This window comes from Galleria mellonella, unplaced genomic scaffold (assembly GCF_026898425.1).
Source record: "Galleria mellonella isolate WM207_F2 unplaced genomic scaffold, CSIRO_AGI_GalMel_v1 utg57, whole genome shotgun sequence".
NCBI lineage: Eukaryota > Metazoa > Arthropoda > Insecta > Lepidoptera > Pyralidae > Galleria > Galleria mellonella.
Window position 1 is genome coordinate 10,007,268 of NW_026442119.1, and position 21,956 is coordinate 10,029,223.

General features: G+C 30.3%; 1 protein-coding gene across 1 annotated transcript in view; it reads left to right on the forward strand.

The window, feature by feature from the left end:
- Positions 1 to 21,956, forward strand: part of LOC113509845 (uncharacterized) — a 230,012-nt gene that overhangs the window by 98,088 nt on the left and 109,968 nt on the right. Inside the window, exon 7 of the mRNA XM_052899220.1 lies at positions 7,512 to 7,623. Within this exon, the coding sequence (XP_052755180.1) occupies positions 7,512 to 7,623 (112 nt within the window). The remainder of the gene's footprint in view (positions 1 to 7,511; positions 7,624 to 21,956) is intronic.

Sequence of the window (21,956 nt, forward strand, 5' to 3'; positions counted from 1 at the left end):
TGGGGTTTCTTTTAAACATTCTGTTTCCTCAAAAACCTGTTACGAGGAGAAAGACACCGTGTCGCGTTAAAAGTTTTCTAATATTTCATCATTATGTTTAAAACTATTATATTTCAAACAAGAATCAAGTTAATCGTCTTTTATGTTTGTAAGGATATTATGAGCGGTAGACTCATAAAAAATAACTATTTAAAAATTCAATAATATAAAAAAAGAATAAAAAAAAATTTATATGACATTATTAATAAATTAATTAATAATTGATACGATAAATAATTGATGACGACCATAGATCATTACACTCACTCTCTTATGCACTGTAATCTTTTTTTAACTTAACGTAATTAACGTTAAGTAAAAAAAGAGTACGTATATCTTTTGTAAAATTTATTGCAGTACTTGACCTGTATTAAAAATTACCTCTGTTACTTGCAATATTCTGACTCATTAAGCAGACGCAAGCATAATAGACTGCTTGTCTAGTACATACAAAGCGGAGTAACTGCTCAGTAATCTGTGACAAAGCTGAATAGATTCTATTGTACACAGCCTCGGTACAATATGGTCCATACAGGTTTGTAGTTCGCAATTGTTATGTATATAAACAATGTAATGGATAGAATATGCATGAAATACACCAGATGTTGGAACTCCTTGTAAAGCAAATTTTTGTTAATATAATATCTTGTGTAATTGAAATATATTTATTGACAAATATAAATTAAAAATTTATTTCATTCATCAATTATAAATTCAATTTAATATCGATATTATTTGTCGATATCCAACTAATATAATTTTAGAAATATTTTTAAGTTATATAATATTAAAATTATTTTCCACTACAATTATACTAGAAATTAATTAAAATTAAATAATTTGATTGTATTTCAAGGTTAGGTAGATTGGGAGAGAATGTTTTTAGCATTAAGTCCGTCTTATTATACATACATGCATAAATAAATATTATTTTATATAATGTTTTTATTATTTATTTCTTTTTTTGTTTTTTATTACTTTTCTAAGATATTACAAATATCTTAGAATCATTTTCGCGTACTGTGTGCAAAGGAAAAAAGAGAGAAATAGAGAGAGAACAAATGGCTTTAACTGCATGATATAGCTTTAATGTTATAGAAAGTATCCCGTGTATTAAGATACTGTTAGTATTTAATGGGGAAAAAATTTTATGTGTCAAAATTTTGACCTGAATCGAGTAACCTCAATCGAGCGTCTAAATCGATAGTAAATCGGTTTGCAGATCCGATTAATTGCAACTACTGTTACAAACTTCATAGCGATTACCCATTTAAATTAGATACAAATTTGGAGAGCCATTAGTGTGTCTAATTTGGATTAGTCTCAGAATCAATTTGAACTGAATAGATTTTATCAAGAATTATTCCTTACATTATTCTATGTAAGGCAAAGGAAGGATAGCTAAGTTTTAAAGATATTATTGAATATGGACATGTATAGTAAATTAAGGGAACGGCTATAGAAAGTATGGATGGACCGTGTGAAAGATGATAAACATAAAATAGACAAAACTTAAGTACGATGCCTATTACGTATTAGTGGAAAAGGTAACGTACTGCGTCGATATAATAATCATGAATAATAGGAAAAAGACCATGCAATGATAACATTATATGTTTATTTAATATTTTGACTGACAATATACTTGATGGAAAGTATAGCCGTCGTCCAGAAATAAAAACTAATTACTACGTAATTAGTAACATCTATGGTATTCCTTTGTGACGCCAGTCCAGAGATCTGGAGTATTTTGTCTCCGTCCCCTAAAAATTAATTGGCTTTCTTTGATGTTTATCACTGCTACAGTAGTAAAATTATTATAAAAGAGTACAGGTATTATGAAATCAAATTTTAGACAGGAGTTTCGACTATCATGCACGTAGTAAAAGAAACCGTAACAGGGGCTACTGTGCCCCTGGGGTGAATGACATAGCAAAGGGTGATACATCAATAGGACCGCTCCCTTTTACGTTGAGAAAACAAGGAGTAAGGGAAATTGTAATAGCTTAAAGTAACCTATAGTATGTAATTTGCAAAATTATAATGTTGCTCTATATACATACTCGTACAGACATATTATCAGTATAATGTCATTTATAATGTATAACTATCAGTCGTACTTATAGTAGAGTATTAACTGCTCAAACGATCCAGAAACCGGTGTTTTAGAACTTATTGCACTTTTATAAGGAGAGGACGTGAGAAATTGATATAAAATAGCACAACATAGGGAAAGCATTCCATTACCAATTTTACTAATGAGATAGCATTTTTGCGTCACAAACACAGTCTAGTATACTATTTGTGAAGGCATATAGATAATACGTATAAGAATAGATAAAATAGTAAATATAAAAATATATTATGAATAATCTAATAGATAATAATAATATCACTTGTAAAATTTAATGACAACTAATTTCAACTAAAAGAACTTATTTTTGTATCTTTAGAGTATCTATCCCTAACATACTGTTGACTCAAAAATACAATTGTTCCATTTTAATTATTCAGCTTCGGAACCCTAACAATATATGAACTATAACTGTGTGACGTGATTTGATAGATTCATAAAGTGTTACAGTTAAGATACATTATCTGATATCTAAGATTCATGATCACGATGTTATTATTATGATCATAAAATCTACATTTTCTACTGGTAAATTACCTTGGAGTAGGCACGTAAGCTAAATTACTATCATTAAATATATGTTTCGGAAGTCCATTGTGTCGTGTCTTGTACAGATATTAACGTTCTTAGTTGACGCATAGTTTTAAAGCGTTTTAAATTTTAATTTATTTGAAACTTAATAGTACGACTTGTAGCCAGCGTATTTATGGATTAGAATAAACTCTTTTAGGATATAGTTCATCCATCTGCGTATCAAATATTTAAATAAGTTCAACCAATGCTTTTTCAAGGCTTTTAGCCTTGAAAGAGCATGAAATGCCCAAACATCTTGACATATTTTCTTATTTATGATATTGTTAATGTACCTAAATGAACATGAATGAATGAATGAAATGGAAACCCAAGATAAATTCTCAACTTTTAATTAGCATTGTTATTTCAAAGACAAACAATTTTAATTATTACTGAGTTATTTAGTATTTTAAAAGTATCTTTTAAATATAATATTGTTTCTAGTGTCCTCTCTTAGTGTTATAAGATTTTTATTAATCGGTCAATTAGAGTTTTGATAGTAATATATATTAAAGGATGGCCATTATTGAAGCAGTGTTTTTTTTACGGAATAAATTGTTTAAATGAGCAATCTGAAATATCTAATTACATTTGCGTTTCATTGTCCTATGATATTTGCTCTTCTGATATTTGTAACTTGTGTAAATTAATACGGCATACATGGAATGAGTCTACATGAGACCCGCGGTATGCAAAGCTTGCATTTCTTGTGCAAGTGACTTCGTACAGCCGTGGCCTAGTTTGCAGCCGCATTGCGTAGGTCAGTCAATAGTGCGCCACTACACCAGTAAACCACACTTTCTCTTAACACTTTCACTCGCCGATCATTGTATGTTTGTTTATGGTTCAGACTCAATTGTTTTTGGTAATGGAATTTTAAAATGCAATTAGGCATTCAGAATTGTTAACGTAACGTTATTCCGCTGTAGTAAATGTTTTTATACTAATAATATTTATATTGTTGCCCGTAAAATTTGCGAATGCTTTCACGTAATAAAAAAGTAATATGAAAGTTATACTAAATTTTTGACAACTACTTTAATGTCAGTAGACTTTAGGAATACGCTGCCAATATTAACAAATAAAGCTTTAATTCTTCTTATACTTAAACTATTCAATATCATAATTACATTATTTTAGCCGTTAACCGTCCACTGCTGAACATAAGCTTTCCATATAAGAGGAGTTTTGCGAGTAGTTGTCACACTTGGCAGGCGCGTTGGCAACCGCAGTTAAGCTTTTAGAAATGTTTTAAGAGAGCCGCTGCTGCCCATCTCTCGACTGTTAAGTTCCCTTAATCGCCTCTTACGACACTTACAGGGAAGGAAAGGGTGGTCTATTCCCTGCCGGGACCACACGACTAAACTATCCAATATAATTGAATATAATACAAAAATGTAATTTATAAATCTAAATAATAATCTTTTTGTTCTATCATTAAACCGATAAAATTTTCTTAATTGGGTATTGATGATAACTTAGAAAGTATTAGAAAACCATTAGTTGCGATGGTTCTATACAAAAAAAGGGAAACGCTGAAATATTTATTATGAGTTTATTATCATCTAATTTATGACATTGACTTTAATCAGACCAACTCAATAGTACACTTTGTCAATTGAAAAACTACTCCGTCAATTGACTTAAGTGTACTCTTGTATTGTGTATTTAGAATCGAATATCTAACACTATGATTAGCGCTTTAATTTGTTGCATACAATACAAATAAAGAAATACAACCAAATGAATATATCCTTTGGAAACTTTTCTCTTTGTAGAGAGACAGAAAAAAAAATAGATCGTAATACGAAAAAGTACATTCTAAATTAAATCATGTTGAATTTGTTGGCATTTGTCGTTATAGGAACGAGGGGCGGAGGTATGGGAGTTTTCAAAGGAAAATACGGTCGTTAGACTATATTGCTACGGTCTCTATAGATTTTTTGCCTGTATTTTGGCCTAATAGTTTATTTCTTCACATCTATTATGTACGAGGAAACAAGTTGTACGGCTGCCTACGGTAATTTATTTCGAGAGTACTTAGACTACGCAAATAAAAACTAATAAAAAAAAATGAACGTTGAACCGTTTTAGCGATATTAAAAGAGGTTTTCATTTGATGGAACCTGTCTCTTATATTGATTCATTCTATTTTTGACGCATGAGTACCGTTAGTTTTGATATTATATGGACAGAGAAATGGATGGATTATTTACATACATCAAACAACAGTTGTATTAAAAAAGGAAACTTTTGAAACTGTTACATTAGATATTCTTTCTTTGTCTCATGTCTATTATTTACTACCAGTTAGGTAGCTATGCTGTTATAATCGTAAAAAATCTAATCCACTAATACTTTAGTCAAATTCTGTTTTATTATTTATTTATATGTTTTTGCACATTCCCTTATAGTATTATTCTGTTTATTCAATCCAACTCCTATTTTGTATTACCTACATACTTTGTGTCAATATTTATAAGCAATCACTATAACGTATAAATGTACTAACAGCATTAAGCATTCATTTGCTAAACCATAAACGTAATATTATCAAAGCGTTTCATTAAAGATGAAACATAAAACTGCGTCCGTACAAAGTCAATACAAACTTCACTGTATGAGTCACCGCTTTCCCTCGTACTCTTGCAGTATAAACATAAAGTTTTAATTAACATTTTCAAAACTTTCTTTTAGTTACTTACAATTGTTTGCTTTAATTCTGCTACTTTATACACCAACTTCTGTTAATTGCTTTAACAATATCAATAAGCTATTCTAATTTTTTTAAATGATTTCAAATAGCAGGAATTTTTCAATTTGTAAATTTTTTGTCAAATTCAATGTGCGCGTTACGTGATTACGTCGTCAGTTTACGCCCGATTTGTTATGTCAATTGTGACAATATTAATGTGCGATGAACACGAGGACCGCTGCTTTATTTGCAGTGCAACAAAATCCATTAATAGACATTCAATTTCACGTTAATTCAAATATTTTAAATTGTTAAAACCACAATAGAAGCCTACTTGTATTCTCGGAACGCAATGCAATAAAAAGTTCTTCTGTAACGACGTAATCCTTATAAACAGGTTGTTTGTCAATTTTGCGATGACACAGCGTTTTGTCGGAGCATAGTTTTCGCTTGTGCACATAAACAGTTCAGTCGAGACCGATGTCGGCGCTCTTCACCCCACTTTCCCCCTTAGGAGGTGGTCCGCCCCTCAACCCCCAAAGTTAACCCATTTTGCCGAGTATGTTATGAGTCCGTCTGTGCCCCCATCTATAACCCACCCTTGGTTCTTTCACGAGGTTTTTCTATTGTCTGTTGTGATAACACGGTCAGCTGAGACAATATTTTTACACAGTTCTAAAAGTCGATAACTAAAAATGACAAACTTTTGTCTCCTTATTTCTTTTCAGTTGGAATATTGACATCTAGTTTTCAACTAACTTCAACATTATTTATTATTATACTTTTGATATGTATTTTGTGCATATTTTTTTAAAGATATTCGCGGTATCTTTTTCAGTTATCCAATCGATTTTACTGTTGCTTTTTTGTTGAATGTTGTTTACTATCATGTTAGTTTTATAGCAACTAATTTTATATAGATGAAGTAGGTTTTTACGGAAACAAAATATTAAAGATAATGTTTCCTTCGTCACAAAATTAATATAGGCTTAAACAGATATAAAAACTGTCGATTGCCAAAAGAATAGTGGAAATCGCAGTCGCAAAAAAGAATTCAAAAGAATTTATAATCCTCTTCTTTTGAAAGACGCTTTCGAAAATTTTGTAAGCACATGTAATTATTGTAAATGGTATATATATTGTATATGATAGTTGCATATTTAATACTCAAAATAATACATGTGTCTGAATCAATATATATAACAATATTACGTAACTGGAATTTTGCGTATTTGAGATACGCGTTTATTGAAAACGAAACAAAAACCTCTATTAGCTCGGACTGCCGGCTGTCATTATCGGATATCAATCAACATTAGTGCATTACAGCAAACGAGCTACGGCCAGTCAGCACAATAAGCGGGCGAGGTGCGCCGCCGACGCGCCATGTTCTTGCTGAGTCCAGCGTGACTCAGCATTATCCGACATGAAGCATGACTCATCGTATTCGGGATCGCCCGCCGTCAGCTGAAATAAGTGGATTGCTGCTTCACGATTGAATGATTCCATTTTAAAGAGCGCTCTGTGATGTCATTACTCTGGACGTTTACGTTCGATTAAATTTCTCTCTCTTTCTGGAACACTGTTTATTTTCTTTATACAAGGTATCCACTGTTTAGACAGCTTTTTTGCCTCAATGAAGTTGTTAGAGACGCGATTATATCTTCGAAATGAGCGCTTAAGATTAGACGGTGGCGCAAATTACTTTTTAATGACTATACCAAATCACCTGCCGAGTAATCTATTTAAACTGTTTTTCTTGTAAACCTTTGAGTATTCATAAATTCACATAAAATAGTATTCATTTGTGTATATTGTTATAGTAATAGAGGTACATTTTAACAACTATTCGCATGTACGCTTTTCTGTGGTTCTATTATGCGATATTTTCGCCAATTATGAACTGATTTTGATAATTCATTATGTAATCAATATGATTTGCTCTCGTATTGATCCCATATTAATTTTAGCTTTCTTTTGGTCACGATTAAAGCCGCTGTATTTTCTCGGACCAAAAATGTCTTTTGTTGTTTCTAATGACATTTACAATGTAATTTTTTTTTGTTTCAGAGAATAGACCGTGAGAGTACGAAGAGTCCGGCGACCACTGGAGGAAGGAAGAAGGCAGCTGTGAAAAGTAACGGACAGATTTCAGCATCTGACCCACCACCGCAGCCAGCAGGTATGGTTCCTGTCATCTCTCTTTGTTTTTATCGAATTTTATCGATATTATATTTGATTTGTTTTTTCTGGTCTTAGTGTACGTAAATTCTTTTTTATTTCGGGATGGATTTACATCTAACGTCATGCTAAGGAATAATAAGCCGTAAGGTTTCGTATCTTGGTAGTTGTAACTGTATTGTTGGTATTCAAGATTGTTAACACACATTCATGTTATAAACTTCATTTAGTTAAATAGAATATAAAATCAGTTTTGCCCTTTTATAAACAATATTATCAAAAAATTTTGTTGAACGTAATCTTCGTAAATAATAATTCTCTGATGACTACGTGAAGTTTTACTTAATCATTCAATCGTTAAAATTTTATAATAAATATAGTATATACAAGTATTTTTATACACGGTATCTGAGTTAAATAAGATTTATAAATGAAAAATGAAGCTGATTTCTAGCACTTACTGGGAATCTTTGTTTAAGCTGTAGCCTTTGAATTCATACGACGAAGTTTGGCTGACTGTGTACAAAGGAACTGAAATAGTTTAACTTCTACAATGTAATTCAGGAGACTGGCGCAGATTGTACTTTATATAAACGCAGTCGTTTACATCAAGGAATGAAAATGAAATAAGTTTTGAATATTGCTTAGTATTTAATGTAACCGTTGCATTTATATGAGTGGAAAGCAATTTGCTCCCAGAACAGGTAGTGGACTATTCAGTCGTGATTGCTACGTGCATCACTATAGGTAGTGTGCAATAATGATAGCATCCAATTTATATACGTGAGTTAGTGACTAAAGTCCAATGGAGCTCTTCGAGTATCAGATTTAATGAATAGATATCTAGAGTATTCGAATGTTACACGTGTTTTGATCAACGTTCATAAGTAGTTATAGGTTCCATGTTTGTTAACTATGAATGAAACTTATCAGAGATAATTCGAAATTCAACAATGGATTTGGAGTTATGAAATGTAATATTTATGTTACGCTGAAGAATTCTCGATTTTGCTATACCATAACTTGATAGCACTAGACCAAGCGTTCATTGTTATTCTCTATAATGTTTTGACCGCTGCAATTGTAAAAAAAAAAATGTACCATATTCTTATATTCTACCTTCTAGCTTTTGCTCTGCATTCTTTATTTTTTTAACCTAAATGTGCCTTTATATATTTATTTTATACATTTACTAAATTATTATTTATAATTAATATTGCCTGATCTAGTAAATGTTGTTTTGCCCTCAATAGGTTACTATAACTTGAGAGATAGGGCAAAAAAAAAATAGATAAGATAGTTTTTGCCTTTAGTTGGAGCAAACAATACACATTTATAAAATGTCATTAAAACCGGTCGAGCGGTTACGGAGATCAACCTAAACTAATATTATGACAAGAGTTTTTTAAATTGTATAATAAGGTGAAGTGTACTTATATGTATAAACTACACGTGGCGAATATAAAATATCAAATAGCATACTAAATTTTTAGAGCTCTAGAGTTGTGTGCTTAATAGTTATATGGTATAGTAGTTCTGGAATATAGCCAAGTTCTCACATAAGCGGGTTAATGCCTAACCGACGTTCCGACGGCTTTGCTGTACATCCACATCTCAACGTATTCATTCTCCCGTGAGATTACGTCAATAAAATTCGTTGTACAAATGTTTTACTATATAAAACCTATCGAATACATAGTCCCTGACAGCGCAAACACCATTAACTGCCATATTTCAAAAAAGTTTCAACGTTTTTCTTTCTTTTGAACCTGTATTTGAATTTACATAAATTTGAATTTACATGACTTTTACTGGACTTATTGGATTTACTTTGAAATTCAATGGTAAAAGAGAGTTTGGGTTTTCATGATGTAAGATCTAGCTTCGTGAAAAATAAAGAAAATCGCTTTAAAAGCAATTTTTAATTACCCTGTTGATTAAAAAAAACATATATTCTCTTCAGATTTTAGATAGACTAGTATTATCTGTGGGTATACCAATTATTCTATTATAAATTTAATAAATTTTACTGAATTAGACATTATTTTTTGGAAGTCCATATAGTTTATTAGAAAAAACAAAAAGAAAATGAAACAAAATAATTCTAACAAATTAAAGAAAAATTTTATTAAACTTAGTTTAGTTCTTTAACTATGTAAGCAGAATTAGTTTTCCATTTTTTTATATTTATAACATTGGAAATGGGGAACAAGCTAATGGAAAGTGGAAACCGTATTAAGAATATTAATATACAACTTTAAATGAGTTAATAATATTTTTAATAGGCTTAGATTAGATGTTAATTGCGGACGTTTTCCATATATAAAATCATTAGTTTAGAATATAATATAATGAAATGATGTAACCGTTTCGTAATATCTAGAACAAAGCTGTTTAAGTAATTAATATTAGGTCCGATCCTTTGTCTGGCGTACAATGTTATCCTTTGACTGAAATAATAATTGTGATAAAAGCTAAAAGAATGAGCTTTCTAGTCTTGCGATCACTGGATCTGACAGGGCTGTGACGTTGCGGGATGGTGGGTGGCTGCTAAGGGGTGGAAAGGAGAATATACATTAAGGTTCTATAATATCCATTCGCCTAACGTACGTCGTCGTAACGTCGTAATTGCTAGATACTAGGAAATCGTAGACTATATAGAAAGAGAATACTTTTATTTACCTTAAAGATGATTAAAATTGCTATATCTGGACCAATGTAATAAAGGAAAGTTTGTTCGATTGAAGTTACAAATCTCTGGAAATACTAGTCGGAATTGTAACATTCTTTTAGTATTTGATATCATATTTCGTAAGTTCCTAAATTTTAAAATTTATAGGATTTTTGATACCAACTTAATAAATCGGATTACATGGCCTATTTATTTAATATAGGAATAAGAAAATGAACAAAAATTACACTTACTGTGTATGTATGTTATTTGTTGTTACTACGATGCAAATAGCAACTTTTTTTTCGCTTTATATTAGGTTAGATCAGCATTACATCATGCTTTACTTTCCATATACATATGTATTATGCGAGCAATGCCATGGGCATTCACCAGTTATAAACGACGTGGGCACCATCTGTTTTTTATTCGTACCAATATATTTAAATTGGACCGTGATGATATTTATACAGAATCTCTAATTCCATTCAACCAATTCAGTTCGAAATACATAACGAGTTCTCCCTCTATAGAATTACATATATATTTTAAGTATTCTGTTTTTATGAATGAGACAGCCGTTGATTATTCCCTGAATAATTCAAAATATATTAAATTTTGTAGCCTCGGGGCAATGTATTTACATAATAAAGAGATGGAATTTCGCATCTCATGTTTAAGGCGGTAAACGAGTCACCGGTTTGCATAATTGTCTTAAAAAGGACAGACTGTTATGTTTCTGTCCTTTAAATAAGACTAATTTTTAATAATTTTCTTAATTGTGAATTAGTATCTTTTTCTGTAATATTGAATCTTTAATTTTTTCCTGTTTCACATTTCATTTATTTTAGCGATTGAAATGTAAGCTTGTTTACTATTCCTGATAGATAGAATAAAACTGAAAATCTAAATGTTTTTAAAACAATAAAAATATTCTCAATCCGACATTTACATTATTTAGGATCAATGCTGAGTTTTCCTCTTTAGTTCATTTGCCGCTATTTCTATTTTCCCCTCTTATAATACAAAATCTAAAAATATCTTTGGAGTAGCTGTAACAGCAAAAAAGTTATCTGTTGTTAATCTAATTCTTGGGATTCTATGATATGATCCATTTGTATATTGAATTTCATTCAAATCCATTCAGTCGTATAAACGTGATTGGGTAACATACAATGCAATACATTCACGTACAGTTATACCTTATTATTTGGAAGACATAAAAAAACAGTTATTTCTATTTTTTCCCGGTTTAAAAATATCGCAATTAATTGGATATCATCAAATCTTTCTTTCTGATTTATGATTTCATTTTTATCGTTTAATTAAATTTCTGTTTTATAATCTGGTATAGCATTGATATAGACATGTTAAGCCCAATTAATTGATATAGCGTAAAATTTTTCTCTGACGACCAATTAATTATTTAATTGAAATGTCTACTAGAAACAACTGAATAAAGTTTATCATATTCATGAATAAGTACTAGATTATTATATAGGACACATTTATGACATGTAATAATCTGGTATATATAATATATGTATGTATTATACAACATACAATATAGTACAAATCTAAATATGTTGTTTGTCGACCTAAACTTTAGCCAGTTTCGTCGAATGCTACTGAATTGACCTGCGTGATACCTATTTGCCTATCAACTTTTAAATGTGAAACTAGTTATATTTCCAAGGTTAGTACCGGTAACTTTGATAGTGGCTATTCAACAAACAATACCGTTTTACATAATTGGGAATGTTTTGTACCGTTTCGCTCCACAAATACTTATTTGGAAGTCACGTTTTGAAACCATGCAATCAAAAGTTTAAAGGTCGCCTCGTGTAATTACGCTTTGTAGTTGAAAGCTATTCATTACTTTTCATTAAACTGAGGTTTTTCTATATTTATTTTAACTTTTGTCGTTACAACATTCTAACAACTTCTATTAACCGTATTCAATTAGTTGTTATATATTTGTTGTCCACTTTTGAGAATAAGTTTTTTTTTTTTTTGTAAAATGATCTAATTTATAAATGTGTTTTTATATTATTTGCTAACTAGCTGTGTCACGCGGCTTCACTCATGTGTATCAGTATCTAAAGTATCCTGTGTGCTAAGGTAGGATATAACTAAGGATGTAACCAACTTGTGTTTCAAATTTTATTCAAATCTCTTTAGTAGTTTTTGCGAAAAAGGGTAACAAACATTCATCTATCCTTACAAATCTTAATATTTATAATATTGATGGGCTAAGTACTATTTAAACGAATATTTTCCAGATTTTTTATATACTAGCTGAACCCGTATCTTCGTCCGCATTATCAAGATAAAAAGTAGCCTATAATATTTTTTTTTATATCCTACATGTATGACGAATTTTACAATTATTAGTTGAGACGAATAAAGAAACTTATATAAATTAGAAGTAATTGACTTGATTACTGAACTAAGTTCATACTTACTCATTTCATACTCATTTAGGTATCTAGAATACTATTATTATATTCTATTAACAAACTACAACATTCAAATTTCAAATACACGCATATATGTTAGTGCTGGCAGTCCCTTTGTGTCAGTGAACGGAATTCGGATATTGGATAACCTTCCGCCGTGTTCCAACGTTTGTTTACTTAGCAATTTGATTGTAATTGGTTTCGGCATGTCGCCGTAACGCTTAAACGTCCATTTCTAATTCAATTTGTCTGTAAATATAAACCATTAATGTTGTTACCAATAAATGATTGGTTTTACTATTAGATATTGTGTATTACAATTGAACAGAGTTATAATTCAAAATTTGTATTTATTACTGTTCCTTGTGCAAGCCGTTATTACATAACTAGAGTATGTTCTTGATTAACGAGTAATTCGTAATTTGGTTTTTGAAAACTATTATTTCTTGTATTTATTCTACAATATGTAATAACTTACCAAACGTACATATTTATATAAAAAAAAAAAACAGGCAAAAACCAAAACTGGTTTCTAAACTTTATAAAATTACTCGTATATTAAACCTTTTAAATTACACGTTGCACCAAAGATCTATTAATACATTCCCCTACTTTCATTGTCAGTCGGATAAAAAATGGGTCGGGACAGATAAAAATCAGCTGTGCATGTTGTCGTTAAGCTGTAATATCTAAAATATTACATGCAATACTAATAAATTTTCAATAAATGTTAAAATAAACAACGAGCGTCCAAAATCAACATCCTTGCGTGTAAATAAATAACGTTATACGTGTTTAGGAAACAGAAACTCATTTATACGCAATATGCCCCTTTATCATACTTTACTTCCCCCACTGCCCTTGTAAAGTTAGAATAAAAATAACAACATTAAATTTGCATGCCGACGAAACTGGCGGAGGCACGCAACCCTCCGGCTCACCCTTGCCAATAAGACGAGTAGCGAGGGTGGGGTAAATGTGACACATCGGGCGCACGTTTTATAGGGGTTACGAAACCGTACAGGAATGCAGTGTCTTGTCACCCTAATCTTTAGTAATTAAACTTACCTGACTCCTTTTTTACACTACTATGATGGCAAACAACCATACGGCCTGTCTGATCGTAAACAGGGTTACCGTAGCCTGTAACACCCAATATGACAAGCGCGCGTTGCCGACGCTTAAAAAACCTTATTACGTCTTTTTAGGAAGAATCCCATACTGTTGTCTCTAGGGAAAATCTCGGCAGGAAAGTCATTCCACAACTTGAGCATTTGCAGAGGAAGCTCCTCTAAAATCGCACTAAGTATGATCATTTAATATCATATTTATTAAGATTATAAATAATATATCGTGGCAGAGTTTGTATGTCAAGATTATGACTCACTGCAATGCAGGTCGGCTTTGTTATTATATGCTGTGTGAAAGGGCCAGTGTACACAAAACATGACAAGAGCGCATCCGGTCGTAATTGCGTGAATGTCAATGACACGTGACCGTAAACGTGAATCACTCTCTTCATTAATTAAAATAATAACTGAAATACCTGCTAACTGGATGTTGTTGTTTATTTCGTGTGTCACTATTATTTTTTAAACAAACGTAGTCTGTTTGTTTTGATAAAAAAATACGTAATGCTAAGTACGGTATATATTCTATGTTATCGCCTTTACTGTTCTTTTGTTCTTACATACAAATTTAATATCAAAATTAAATTGTAATTCTCTGTTATATCGCTAGATGGCAGTACTAATCTGTCTGCAATCTTAAATTTTATGCGATGATGAATTGAACTTGAAAATAAGGTTGTCTGAGACTGATTGAGGGTCGTAGATAGTGAGAAGTAAGTCTTACAGTATTTTTCGATCCATCAGTAGACCCTGAAAAGCCCTTTTTTATATCGCGTCAGCTTTGGAAGATTTATGACGGCAATTGAGATTTTTTTATAAGCTCGTTTAATTTTAATTTCGAGGAAGGTTGATTAGAAAGCTAAACAAAGTTATTCTTAGTTACGAATTTAGTATTATTAATTAATTATTGTTTTTTTTTATGTATTTTAAACCGTAGTTTATATTTTAAACCATTTCTCAAATATCTTATATTGAATTGGTATTATGTGATAAAGTGGTGGACCCACTTCCTATTTGTATTGTATTTGGAATATTAAGTAAATAATTCACTACGTTGCAAAGTTGTAATCTAAACAGAATATGTATGTATGTATATAATGTTAATATTACATTTAATTGTGTTTATATTTGCAAAGTCAATGCTAATCTATTCAAGCGCTAAGAAATTAATACGTATTCATGTACTGCACAATATAATTATTTTTATTTTTAAAGCAAAAGTTGTTACATATTTTTTACTCTGATATATATTTCCTTAAGCAGTCATTACAATTGTAATTCATGCACGCAACAGATTACAAAGAACAATAGTGATTCTCATTAGTCAGGGAAATCGACACCTGTAAGTATAATAAATTTGCGCGCTCGCGTCATATAGTCGTTACGTAAAGAACAATGGCCGGCTGGGAACGCGGCCGTGAACGCGACGCGAATCTCTATTCAGAATCCATTCTATTTATATATTCATAGCGTCGTCTCCGTTTTATACAATATCGCCGTGGAATTGCAAATGGCCGACAGTACCGTTTCCGTCCTCGGTTCGCTGCATAAACAAAAATTTGCATATTTTCGACTGCCCGTGCTTCGCATGCGAAATAATCGTGTGACGCTATTAAACGTCTTAAAGACTATTTTCAATTCCAGTTTTTCTGGTTTTGCTTAATCTTATATGCGTAATGTCCACGTTTTTGCTTCATAATTACCAATATATTCATAAATTACGAGTTGAAAAAGTATTTTTTAGTTATATTATGCATTTAAATTTATATAGTATGATTTTTAGGAAATATAAATTAAGATGTGTCTATTATCTGTAACATTACATCATTAAATTGGATGATCAAATGAATAAATCGAATGAATAAATTAACATTGCTTATAATACAAATTAATTTATTTAAAATTGCAAATAGTTTTAGATGTATTTACCATAAGATTAGTAATAGATCTATTTTATAATTAATTAAATTTTGCAGTAATGGATTTTATACAATTATGTACTAAAATTGAAAATTTTATCCATTACTCATTAACTCGTTATGTTGTTATGTGTACTTTCACCCCACTCTACCGTTATCTGAACTACTGTAGACGTTTCGTCTCTCTCGCACCTTGCACATTCAAACCCGATTACCTCGGCTGTCAGTAACAGTCTCGCTTGTTCTGTATCTCTCCCTCTTTAGAAATTTATTGAACGGATAGTAAAGGCTCGATTTATAAGTAGATAAATTGAGAAAGGGATACGGCACCCGTTCGAATAGCTTTTGATAGGAAACAAAAGAGGTACCTTTCCCGGATGAATATCCATCAAGCGTTTTATACAACACATATCTAAAATTATACACCGAGATTCTACGAAAAATGATCTGATAAATTTTGTTTGTGTTTTATTATAAACGTAGAGATTCTCGGAAATATTGTGGATATTTCGCCGCTCGTAAAATATCAGAGGTATAATTGTTTTGATAGAAAATCATTACTCGGTCAAGACTACTATTTGAACTATTTATAAGTAACAGAATAATTCTGAATATCCCATTGATGATAAAATTTTATTGGATAAAATGCTTATTAAATAGGTATAACGAATTTAAATAAATGATTATTGTTGAATATATTGGACACAAATTTTTAGTGGCTTACAATATATTTTATAAATACAGAATTTTTGTATGTATATATATACACTCTTATTCAGCTATTAAACTGTTTTGTCTCTTTCTTTTGTGTTAAATTCTCAATGTGAAAGAAAGTGACAAAACACTGTAATAGTTAAAATTAGGTTTGTGTTAGGTTTTAGTTTTTATGAACAAGGTGATTACTGTATAAAATAAGTAAGTCTTATTTCCTTGCAAATAATATTGTTACCATCGTAATATTGTACAAGTCTTTGACATTACTTTATTATTTCTTAGGAATTTATATTGAATTCTGTATAGTACTTTCGATTTCTGATTTCTATTGAATGTTTTGAATAAATGGATCTAAAGTTACGTTGCAATTCTTAACAATTTAAGATTTATTAAATTTTTATTTACAATGAGCCGTTGGGCACAAGTTTTTTGGCATTAGACTTCAGTTCAATCAGCTTTACCTTCATGCTTGTATGAAGGTAATGCTGCATTGAAGGCTTAAAGCATGCATGCTTCATGCATGCTTGGCTTAAAGGGTGTGATGCTGGAATACCATTAGCATCACAGTGTTATTCTTTGAGATTCATATTACTATCAAAGTCCATAGACGACGATTACCACTTTCATCAGCTAGCTATAAACTTTTACTCGTATACCGTCACTAGTCAGATATTAAAATTGAATTATCGCTACATTTTATGAGATCACATTTCGATTGTAACGGTTTCATTCGGATGTGATTTGACAGGTTATTAATATCAATGTTCAGAAATCATGATAATTGATAGATAACGCTCCGTTAAATGTTTCACCCCCCACTGCGAGCGAGTGTCCAGTAAAACAGGTTTTACAACAGCGTAAATGTATATAAGGCGAAACATTTAGACAGGGTTGTCAGTACACTAAGAAATTATACACTAATTGAAATTATAGTCTCTTTCAATAGAATTTAATGAAAATATAAACAAACGAATTATTAACCCGGCCGACCGAATAGACGATAAGACGATGTATTGATGTCTAATAATAGTATTAATTGAATGTTTCGATTTGTCACTAATTTAATTAAGAGAGTATTTATATGATAATTATAATAAAACTTAACGAAGTTTGTCACAGAAACACCTACGTTTTCGTTAAGTTCCACAAGGTGAAATTGTCACAGAGACATCTACATTTTCATTATGTTCTATTAAAACAGAATATACTAATAATAACTATAAAGCGATAAGTCGTCTTTGAAAATTGAGTAAGTTTATATACTTAACAAAGCGTTGATGTTTTATTATACATTTTTTTTTATACGAATAAATATATTCACATCGATATCACCCCGGTTTACTTTTAGATTCTAAATTATAATTATGGATCTTAAATATAATAAGATACCAAAGGATATTTTGAATCTGCCTTTTAATAAGATCAAAACTGTTATTAAAAACATTTATTGAACAAAGCCTATTACACAGTAAATAATTACTTGAATGACAAATGTGCATAGTGTTAGTTGGTCATGCAAGGGCTTTTAAAGACCATGCAATTTTAGTTATAATACATTTAAATAAATACACATAATGTTAACAGAGATTTAAAAGAGTAATACTGTTGAGTTTCTTGCGGGCTCTTCTCAACAGATAACAACCTTTTCGAACCCTGCAGTGGATTAAAAAAAAAATGACAATTTAAAAGTTCTTGTAAACAAGTCTATTTAAATAAAGGTGATTTGAATTTAAATATACGTATTTTGTTAAAAATAAATCACATTTTTTGTGTAAAAATATTTTGTTTGTTATTTACAAAGTTCGAAGTTTAAATCACTCGCGACATAGTTTTTTATCTTCTTCGCCTTTTCCCCTTACTTGGGGTCAACTTTCCTAATCATGTGATGCAATTTATTCTTGTTACATGCAACCTTATCCAAAACATTCAACCGTAATATGAACTACTCTATGAACTTTTTCCAGCCGTGTTGTTTGAGGTCTTCCTCTTGCCCCTTTTCTTTATATCTATGGAAAAGCAATTTTTCACGGCATGTTCATCACGACCTTTTTTCGTGACTTAGCTTGATATTTTTAAGATTTGTGTCTGTTTATTCTTATAGTTGAATTAATCAAATTGTAACAAATAAACAGTTAAAAATATATATTAATAAACGGCTATGCGATAATGATAAGTGATGTTATCTTTGATCAACAATATTGTTGAACGATATTAACTTTTATCACAGTGATAATTGATAACACTGATAAAATTCTTAAAATGTAAATAGTTTATAGTTGAGCATATTTATAAGGAGAAACTGGCTGATTGCTCAAAGTACAATCGAAACTATTAGTTTTCCATATGAATACAAATTTTTGCGTATTGATTTCTTATTAGAAATCTTACAAGAAAGGATTTTCTTATTTAATGTTACCAAAATTCTTACGACGATAAGGAAATAATAAGCTTGCGTGGGTAAAACAGTATGAAACATCTAGTTTTCATCTAAAATGCTTAATCAATATTAATGCTCTTAAAATAGATTGTTTGAATCAAATCGATAATTGGGTACTTCTCCACGAAATTTCACAAGATATATTGTGCACAAAAGCTCATGACAACCCTATTCTATCAGAACAATCTTGTATACATACATTCATCTCTTTCTAATCGTCGTAAATGGAAGAATTCATGGAGCCCTTATAGGGGATTTTGCTGTCGAATGTTTAATCGATTCTTAGAAGAATTTATCGAATCATTCATAGAACCAGTCCAGACGGAGCCGCTGTTTCTTTCTTTTATTTCATTCCTCTGGCTGGACTTATTCAAGAGTATCTTTTCATTTTTGTAGCTTTTAATTTTTTTATTTGTTTGACAATCAATAATTATTTCAGTCGTTCTACTTTTTGGAAAAACATTCTATTTATTTAATGGATCATAATTCATTTCCCTAGTTAGCTTAGTTTTATTATTTTTATAGACATTGTTCTATTTATTTTTGTTTCAATAACAATATAAACAATGATTCTTTCAGCCGTTTTATTATAATGATTATAACATTCTATTTATGGAATGATACCAAGCTAAATAAATAATTGCATAGAAATGCAAACTGTAAATGGAACTAAAAGCTATTTCTTACATTTGATCCGACAATATAGAAATGTTGGGTCAAATGGAAGAAATAGTATGTATTCATGGTAGTGAACAGTGTTATATCATTTATTGCTGCGTGCGCGCATAAAATTCATCGCGATCATTGCATTGATTGACGTTCACGGTCTTTCGTGGCTCGATCTAGGATATTAATGTTCATAAGTGCGTTTACGCAACCAAATTTTTTATTTACTGTATATTCTACATTAATTATTATTTATACCATGATAGATTTTTCTAACACCATAGATATGAATTCATGCTATTAAAAATATTACAAATCCTCACATACAAAATATTTACAAAACTGTACCATTAAAATTAATTGGCTTGCAAAATGAATTAAATTGTTCTTCATTTGCTTTATCGATTATCATGTAATGATTTAATTAATTGTAATTATTTGATAAGTGAATTTTATACTAATATAAAAATGTCAGTAATCGAAGTGTGACACATGTTTAGAAAACAAATTACAGCGTTCTATAATAAAATATCTCGAATGCATGTCACGTCGAAGACATCCGTTCCATTAAAAACAATCTCGAATAACAATCGTTATCGAATTACACTCAAGTTGTTCAAGTGTCTTTATTCATCGTACAAAATAGATGTAAAGGAGCTAGGCTCGCTTCGAGTCGATTTGTAATATTCCAAGACCGTGAACGAGCATCGATTATCGAAACACGCAACTGTCTGTCACGAGATACACGGATGGTTAGTTTACGTGACTTTTTAAATTCATAACTCACTTTCATATTCATAATTTCACGGGGTCGAAGTCGTACGAACTTTTTGTGTAAATCATTCATATATATAGGCTTTATATAATTTGTAATCTATTTTTATTCTTGTGCTACCAAATTAGCACATGAAGTTAGTGTACTTTTTAAAATTTAAAAATGTTATGTCCATGGTACCGCTCATGTCTATAGGCGACGGTTACCACTTTTCATCAGGTGGGCCGTCAGCTTGTCTGCCATTCTAAGATGCATAAAAAATTTACAATAATACGAGTACCTACATGTTAACTAGTCAATATTTTTTTATATGTTTGAAATTTGTTCAGCAATGCTATTTCGATAAAAAATTTGCTAAGGATCTTTGCTAAATATGATGTATCAAAAACAAACTAGCTTATATAAAATATAATATTTTATTTATACACTAGTTATAATAAATTGAGGAATCATTATGTAACTTATCTAAATGAATGACTATCACGATAAAATGTCAAATAACAGAAAATCATTACATACAGAAATAAATCAAATTAAAAAATAATACACACAAGCACAATACAAATTCACACAAAATAAAAGTCTTTTCAACCTTATGATTTTATTATAATTATACAGTATATAGACAATGTTCCTTAATTTGCGTATCCATGCGTGATGTGCGTCATACTTGTGGATGCCTATTTCAGTATTTTAATTGTACAGCTATTATATGAAGACGCCATAACTTTATAATTCCTTTATTACACAAACAGTATTTTGGAAATTTGTATTGAAAATATGTCTTTATTGAGATATATGTACATAGGTATATTTGATATACCGACTGTATGATAATATAGTGAAGCACAGGGTATTATTTGACACAATATAATTAATATGGAATCGAAATGTCACGGAATAGATATACTTTATTCGGTGTCTCAAATCTAAATAGTTTCGATTAGATGTCAAGTGAATGTCATCTTATATTTGGTTTCTATTCAATTTAAACCTAATTATATTTCGTAAAGTTATCCCTCTAGTGCTTGTTGACACTTTAAACCCAGTTTACAATTTAAACACTATTTTATTACTCTTGTACATTTCCTCATATGTTTAATTGAAATATTATTATGATCGCAATACTCAATGTTTTTAGAATATTTAGAATTTAATATTTTACATTTTTAATATAAGTAGGTACACAATTGTACAAGGTACGACTTGTTTGATTATGCGTAATTATTATTGTAGGTAAAACAAGTTGATAATTTATATCTTGTATGTTGAAATTTTTTAAACCTTTAATGATAATAATTTCTTTAAATAAATACTAACAATAATACATAATTTTTCTTTTTGTAATTTCATTATTCATTTACCCTTCGTCATGTAAGCTATTTATCATTACAAGATTATTTTTATCTGTGTAGGTATATTTAGAATCATACGTCTTTGTAGATAATGCACTGGTATAGTAAATTGTGTAGGTGCTTTGAGTTTTTATCTATTTAAAAGCGTAGGTGTAATAATGAAGTTGGTTCAAGAGTGCGGATTGTCGGAGAAATTGTAACGGATAAA